The sequence below is a fragment of the Echiichthys vipera genome (genome assembly GCF_963691815.1).
Source record: "Echiichthys vipera genome assembly, chromosome: 21".
NCBI classification, from domain to species: Eukaryota; Metazoa; Chordata; class Actinopteri; order Perciformes; family Trachinidae; genus Echiichthys; species Echiichthys vipera.
This window is the reverse complement of record NC_139846.1, coordinates 22,582,555-22,590,657: the sequence shown is the minus strand read 5'-3', so window position 1 is coordinate 22,590,657 and position 8,103 is coordinate 22,582,555. Positions and strand designations below refer to the sequence as shown.

Sequence of the window (8,103 nt, the reverse complement as noted above, 5' to 3'; positions counted from 1 at the left end):
CAATGGCTGTACAGAGACACTCACAGTCCCCACCTGAGTCACAGCTACAGTAAATCACACAAACATACATGAATGAATGCCATAATGATAAGATATGAACATTAAAATGTGATCAGGACACTTATTGGTTCGTATGGGAAACATCATTTGTAGTCAAGAGAACCCTGTTACCCAATATTTGACTTATTAGTTGCACTGTTTTGATGCTCTGCTCTGTTTCTACACCAGCACAAAAACGCACGCGGACGGAGAAATACATATTACTGCTGCTTGAAGGGGCAGTACTGCATACTCCCAGTTAGTGGCAGTAATGCACCACACATGATATTAATACAGCAATAAAAGATGAGAAGAAGAGGAATCCCTGTCTGAATCTTAACAAAGTATGTTACAAAAGATTCATGAAAAAAAAAAAGCTTTGTAAATGTTTTGAAAGACATTCAATATGTTTTTTGGGTGATTTTAGAGTGTGTTTGTCTTTTACACATCAGGTGTTTCCATGCATGCATATCTCATCTCATCTCATCTCATCTTCAGCCACTTATCCGGGGTCGGGTCGCGGGGGCAGCAGCTTTAGCAGGGGACCCCAAACTTCCCTTTCCCGGGCCACATTAACCAGCTCTAGCTGGGGGATCCTGAGGCGTTCCCAGGCCAGTGTGGAGATCTAATCTCTCCACCTGGTCCTGGGTCTTCCCAGAGGCCTCCTCCCAGCTGGACGTGCCTGGAACACCTCCCTAGGGAGGCGCCCAGGGTTCATCCTTACTAGATGATCCTGAACCACCTCAACTGGCTCCTTTCAACGCAAAGGAGCAGCAGCTCTACTCCGAGTTCCTCACGGATGGAGAGTGTGAAAGTATATGATTTAATAATGTAACCTTGTGCAGGTTACATATTGATGTCCATCGGTAGACAGTCTTACTTAAAGGGGTGTAAATCCTAAGTTTAATCACAATATAATATTCATTCTTTGGACAGCGATATGATATTTGCTGATATCACAAAGTTTGCCACAACTCCATTTCTACTGGATTGCTTCAAGTTGCCTGCGATCGATATGAGACGATCTCATCCGCCCATTTGGAAGTTATATTTGTATTAACTCAAAAAATCTAATTAAATATAATTTTGTCATTTTAATCATGAGCTCTTCTAGACAATTAAATGAAACACACACTATTTTTCATATACATTATGACTATAAAGTGAAATTTCAAAATAAAGGCGCATCACAAAGATAGTTATCAATATATCAATTCAGATGATTGTAAAGTAACCCCCCTATTATCATACATGTGTTTATTCCATATATGGGACAAAATTGGAGTGTCTACGGTTAAGAAAAATATCTGGAAATCTAAGTACCCGGCAAGAAATGCTGGTAAATAAAGGTATTTCTTCTCCCTGAAGCATCCTTTTGAATAGAGCACAGGTAATGATGGGGACAAGTTTGAGATATTCAGTGTAGATTAGTGCTGACACTCACCCACAAGCATCGAAGACACACCAGTCATAATACTGCTGGAAGGGCACCTCGGGGTGGCACTGAGAGAAGAGCTCCTGAGTCAAGACTGCGCACCTCTTCCTGGCCCAGGTCACCCTGTGGGGGTTCAGCTGAACAAGACACAAGACGGGAGAAGTTAGTTTGCTTTTGCGTGTGTGTGTCAGTGTGAACGTGCACGCGTCTGCTTTGAACTCACTGCACAGGGGTCTCGGAGGTCCTGGTCTGCCACGTCAGGGCAGGAGGGGCTGACCTTCCAGGAGTTACCAAACAGCTCGGCCGTAGACTCCACGATGCCCTGCCGTGTAGTGAAGTCATTCTGTGTGTCCCCGTCGAAGTTACCACACAGGCCTCCGACCCGGCCCCGCAGGTGGGCTGCCAGGCGCACATACACACGCATACCTGGAGGCGACAGATGGGATGACAGCATCACCGCTGATTTCTTAATTAACCTGCATCCACAAGTTGGGGGAATTATTTGCCTGTACAATAAGTCTTAGAGAGTTTGATCTGCTGATTCACTTTTTCTTTCTTTTACTGTAACTATAACAGACAGCATACACAAACTTTGCTTTTATGTAAAATTCAATTCAATGTTCACAATAAAATACTGACTTTTAAATAACTTGCATTTCCTCCAAAACTGCACCGGGTTACAGGACCTTTGCTCACCCTCACTCAAGAAACACACCTGATTCTATACCGTCTATGTAGTCCTCTTAATCTAAAACTGTGTATTTACTCATACAAAACTCTTTATTAATCAGTATCTGTTTATAAGAATGTAAAGGTAGCTCCTAATCCTGCCTGTAATAGTCTCGTCATAGGGATCAAAAATCCACAAACAAATTACGACAGAGACAAGCCCCTGATGGCTCTGTGAAATGATTCAATTTAAGACGTTTATGCGTGCGTGTCCTACCTCCATCCCATAGCAGGGTGACCCCCAGTCGGGAGGAAAGGGAGACAAACAGGCCGACTCTCTCCAAAGTCAGACCGCTCCCGCTGTAAGACTTTGGTAGACTTACTGGCATCCCATTTACTGTCACTGCTTTACCTAAAGGAGAGGAAAGACAGCTTACCTCAAGCAACCTCCTAAAACACTCTGTGGTGTCTATGGACCTCAACTTGCGATCATCTAACCCAGGGATGGGCAATTACGGTCCTGAGGGCCACTGTCCTGCATGTTTTAGGTTTCTCTCTGCTCCAATACACCTGAGTCTAATGCTCTGCTGGTTATCAAGCAGCTGATGCTTGTCACAGTGTGATCATTGAGAAACCTAAAACCTGCAGGACAGTGGACCTCCAGGACCGGAATTGCCCACCCCTGATCTAACCCCATCCTTCCTACCTCTCAGCAGATGTATGATGGTATTTCCCAGGCTGAGGGTGACGGACTTCGTACAGGTGACCCCGGTGCTCCCGCATGGCACATTCTCTGCAGTTACACTGAACAAACCACTGGTCTCCCTGGCCAGCACGTATTGGCAGTCGCCCAGGAAAGAGTAACAGCGGCCGTCGAATGTCACATAGTGTGGGTCACCAGTCGCCACGCACACGCCCGCGCAGGCGGCCTGGCTGCAGTGCCAGCGGCGCTCCTTACACACACTGCAGGAATGAATTAAGTGTAGCTGAGATCATTAAACGTTAAAAGGACGTGGTGCAATGAGACAAATGCATACTTTACCATGTGTTGCAGTCTTTAGTGATGGTGTCGTTGCTGTAATAAAGTCGACCGTTATGGTGACATGGACACTCATCCGGCAGAACACACTGATCACCCTGAGGTAAACAGGAGAAGACATAATGTACAGTCGTCAAAACTCAGCCATATGGTGATGACATTGGGTGTCTATCATCTGTGTTTAATCAGATGCACTTAAAGCGTTTTAATGTCCTATCCATTGTGTTCCCCCGTATATTCAATGGTGCAATAAATGAGCTGACTTTAAGGCATAGTTCTAATGCATTTCCTGTGTAAGCTTGAGGGTTTGCATGTAGACAAATGTAATTCCCCCAGAAATGTGTCTGTTCGGCTGCAATATCACTCCTTCAGCAGCATGCAGTGCCCCTTTCATAACAACACATTTTAGATTTAATGACAAATTCATAATTAACCAAGCTAAATGGACCAGAAAGCTTTAAACTACAGATAAAATATCAGTATTTTCTTTTAACCTAATATGTAACATGAAAGGAACAGTCTGTGTATTCAGGAGGAGGATTGCGTTAGTGCCGAGCCAACCTTTACGGTAGCACAAGCTAGCAGGAAGAAACTGCTAGCCTAGCTTTATCAAAAGTGTGGGGGGGGGGGGATACAAACATCCAAAATACACCTGTTACTCAATATTATCATGTCACTTAAATCACTTAGAACTGCTCTTAACAATATTCTTATAATAGTGGATTCAACGATTAAAGATGAAGTTAGCAACTAGCTACCATTAATGCTAGAAGTTAGCATAGTGGAGCATTTTGCAGCTAAAGAGACAGATATTTCCCTGGGAAGTTGTGGAGACAAAACTGAGCTATGAGGAGATTAAATATTGGACTTTTGTTAGCTAGCTGTCCAAGAACACAACCCTAAATGAATGCTACTGTTTATCTTGGTCTGTTGAATGTGCAAATGGGCAACTGTTTGCTAACACTTCACCATACTGACTTTAGTAGTCAGCAATAGTCTAGTACAGGGGTCTGCAACCCACGGCTCCTGGGCCGCATGCGGCACTTCAGCCCCTTATCAGTAGCTCCCTGTAGCTTTGGCAAAAAATTATATAAACAATGTGTAAATAACGTGTTTTCTTGCACAGTGGACAAGAGAAAACATTTTATCTTGGAGTTCAAGGGGATATTGAAAAAATATTAGGTGAAACTAAAATATGCGTCACATCCTCAGTCTACGGCCCAGCGCCTTTCCCTGCAGGGGGCTAATCTTGAGTTGGTGACCCGCACCCAAAACATTAGCGACGGAAAATAGTGTTTGGTGGACATATTCATTTGCTTTCACATGATGATGGCTTACCTGTTTGCTCGATATGTGGTGAGAAATAAGCGAACAACCACAATTTTAGGAAAGGTAACAATGCCAGGTAACAGTTACTATATATAAACCTTTGTAAGCTGTGACATCAAATATGTTTTGCGGCTCCAGAGAAACTTTATCTGGTGGAAGAGGGTGCAAAATGGCTCTTTGGATAGTAAAGGTTGCAGAGCCCTGGTCTAGTATATAACGTTTAATGTTGTGATTTTAGCTTCACTGCTGTCTTCGATACATTTTTGACAAATAAAAAATCAGGTTTAAGCAAATTACCTACCTTTTTCTCATGGAAGATTTAGCTTTAGCCCTTAGCCTAACTAGCTGCAGGGTCCTGATAATGTGCATTATGCTGGCGCTCACAGTGGAACAGAGCCATTGTTAATTAGGCTATATTAACTACACCTGTGCACAGTCAAAATGTCTGCTGTGAAAAAAAGGTACGCAGTCTCAACATTTCACATTTCACAAATAAATATTGATCTTATATCGACTCATGAAACTATATTTTTCACCCACTTGTAGCACAGTTCCCTGGGGACAGACACAGCCAGACAGGGGTTCTCTGCAGCTCGACTGTGCGACACCGGACCCCTGCGTTTGGCCAGGAGGGTCCAGGCTGGAGCAGGTGAGGAGGCATGAGCGCGGAGAGTAGACCAGAGAGCCTGGACACTGGTTCACCTCCTCACAGCGCTCCTGAGTGCAGTTCAACAGCCCCCGCTCACACACACTGTGGACGGGAGAGCAGAATCAGAACTGACATCGACTGACAGGAATTGACCTTATCACGTCAGGTGGGAGTGAAAGGCTTATTGAAGGCTTGTCATTATTGACCGTCTGTCAGTAAAAATCTGGTTTGTGTAATAAATACAAGAACACTAGTTAGAGAAATCCGAGCGAGTGCATGATACTGAATATCTGCTGGCTCAAGAGAGTTACCCCCATCAATAAAGTTTGGCTTCACAGTTACTCAACTCTAAACAGTAGCTGTAAAACGTAGAAAGGCAGTAACAAAATGTCCTGTGAGGTGTGCTCAAAGTCATTTCGCTTGAGTCAATAGCCAAGGCTTATCATTCAAGGTGAATTGATATCCTACACATACATTTTATTTTATCAGCGTAATAAATATCCAATCCAAATTTTTACATCTCCTCATGGCAATTAATGAAGTCAACGGTCACCGCAGGGACCCGTCTAGGCGGTTTCAACACAATGACAAAGAGTAATGCGGTGAGAAACAAATGAATCGGTAACTTCCCAACACTACTTATTCCGTCATTGAGAGATGATGAGTGATGGTCACTGGGGTTATGTAGTGAAGAGACACGATGAAATCAACCTATCCTGTATCAGAGAGCAGGATCATAGGGTGATTTCACCAGAGCTCTCGCACCACCACGGACTCACGGTGAGAGAACGTGATCTCATTGACCTCCACACAGTTCATTCAAACACATACTTCGCTCGCTATTTCTATACTGCTGCAGGAGTTCAGCTTAAAGCTACCGAGTATAGACTTTTTATGTGATTAAAGCATTAGATTAATCAGGAGAAACGCAGTGAAAATACATCCTCACAGGGCAAGGCAATGATTTATTTAGTTATTATGAAACCATAGTACATAAACACAGTGCCCCCTAAGCTTCCACGTTGTCCTCATAGACAAACACTGGCAGAGTTGTTAGTGCTTAAGGGCGCACTCACACTCTCCATCCGTACCGTGCCCAAGCGCGTTTCACGGCTAAAGTCTAGTTCGTTCAAAAACAGTCTGACAAGACGCACAAAAACTCAGAGGTCTATGGAAAGACTTGGAAACAAATCGACGCATCACGATGACGTCAATCAATGCGTGTGACGTGTTACGGCGTGATGATGTATGGACAGCAAGAAGCTATCGCCCAGGCCCAGGTAGTGTGAGTACAAGCGGGCCTGGGCCACGGGGGGACAGAGAGGGGGGGACAAGTACCCTAAAGCACGGGGCACGGGGCACGGGGCACGGGGTACGGGGCACGGGGCACGGGACGGATGGACAGTGTGAATGTGCCGCAAGAGACTTGGATATTTAAGTGATTTTAAACGGCCTTGTCCAAGCATACACAGGTATTTTTGTAAAAGAAAAAGAGTAAACTGTTCAGATTCACAATGCACAATGAAGAAAGTATACAATGCAACGTTTGAAGATAACCTGGGACCTCTGGGGAAGATGAAGGTTAAATCCTGTTCTGCGTGGTGTGTGACAGTGACAGACTGTTTGACGTTATAGCGTAGCTCCTTTCAGGTGTGTGTGTGTGTGTGTGTGTCTGTCTGTGTGTGTGTGTCGCTGAAGAGAGAGGAGGTGGATGAATGATGTGTTTATTCTGCGCTGTCCCTCCAATCTTGTCAATACAGTAGCTCATGTTTTATCCCTGTAGGGACGGACTCGTCTTTTTCCTGTTTTGGTGTAATTTCCTTCAAACTATTAACATATGTGAAATACTGTTACTCTAATTTCTCAGTATATACGATCATGACCAAGATAAGCCTCATGAACAGGATATTAATGTCCATGTAAACGCACAGTTGAGATGCAAGCAGAAACTTCAAATCGTACGTGTGGACGAGGCCTTTATCAGCACTACATTTATTCACCCCATGGGATCAAAGTTCGTTCAAAGAAACTAGAGCCATGTTCAAGAACTGTGCCAATATTATATTGTCGCTGTACCGTACGGACAATGGAGAAAACATGCTTACACCCTCTGATCTTTATCTCAACTACAACACCATAAAGTCAGATAGACATGAAAGAGAAAGGGCTGTTTTTATGAGGCGCTGTAAAAAAAATATCATCCATGCAATTGGGTCAGTAAGAGCTTGGGCTAAATTAACCTCCACCACAGTGTTGCCTACTGTCAGGTTAGTATTGCTGCATTTCCATTACATGGTACAGGATCTACTCAACTCGACCTGCTCTTTTTTGTTTTTTCATTAGCAAAAATTGTGCTTGTTGTACTTTTTTGGTACCATTGAGACACTAGAAAATGGAGTTAGAACACTGTGCAGGTGTCTCAAACTAACCCAGTAAAGGGTCGCTGTGGCTGCAGGTTCTCATTTCAACCAAGCAAGAACACACCTGGTCCAACAAATCCAACTGTGTGAAGGCGATTCAGTTGGTTGAATAAGTCTAGTCAGGTGTGTTCTTGCTTGGCTGGAATAGAAACCTGCAGCCATAACTTTGCTTCTGCAGCCCTTTACTGGATCAGTTTGAGACACCTGCTGTAGTGTTTGGCCAACCGTGCAGTAAGAGTGTTTAAAGATCTTATTTTAACTGTCGATGCAGGTAACTCTGCTCTCCTTGTGCTCCTTGACCTGACAGCTGCCTTAGACACTGTAGTTCACAAGACTGTTACCATTAGAACAGTGCGTATGCATCACAGGTACTGCCTTCAAATGGTGTGAGTCTTATCCGTCTGATAGAAGTTTCTCAGTTCACCGAGGGGAGTTTTCTATAACTGCCGACCCTCTCACCTGTGGGATCCCTCAAGGCTCCATTTTGGGCCCTATCCTGTTTTTACTCTACTTGCTGCCCTCA

At 44.1% G+C, this 8,103-nt stretch overlaps 1 protein-coding gene across 1 annotated transcript in view; it reads right to left on the bottom strand.

The window, feature by feature from the left end:
* sspo (SCO-spondin) overlaps positions 1 to 8,103 on the bottom strand; it is a gene marked incomplete at both ends in the record, with an annotated part of 88,865 nt that overhangs the window by 67,600 nt on the left and 13,162 nt on the right. The window contains 7 exon segments of the mRNA XM_083936416.1: positions 8 to 44; positions 1,484 to 1,611; positions 1,698 to 1,900; positions 2,421 to 2,555; positions 2,850 to 3,106; positions 3,186 to 3,280; positions 5,052 to 5,262. Coding sequence (XP_083792542.1) covers positions 8 to 44; positions 1,484 to 1,611; positions 1,698 to 1,900; positions 2,421 to 2,555; positions 2,850 to 3,106; positions 3,186 to 3,280; positions 5,052 to 5,262 — 1,066 coding nt within the window.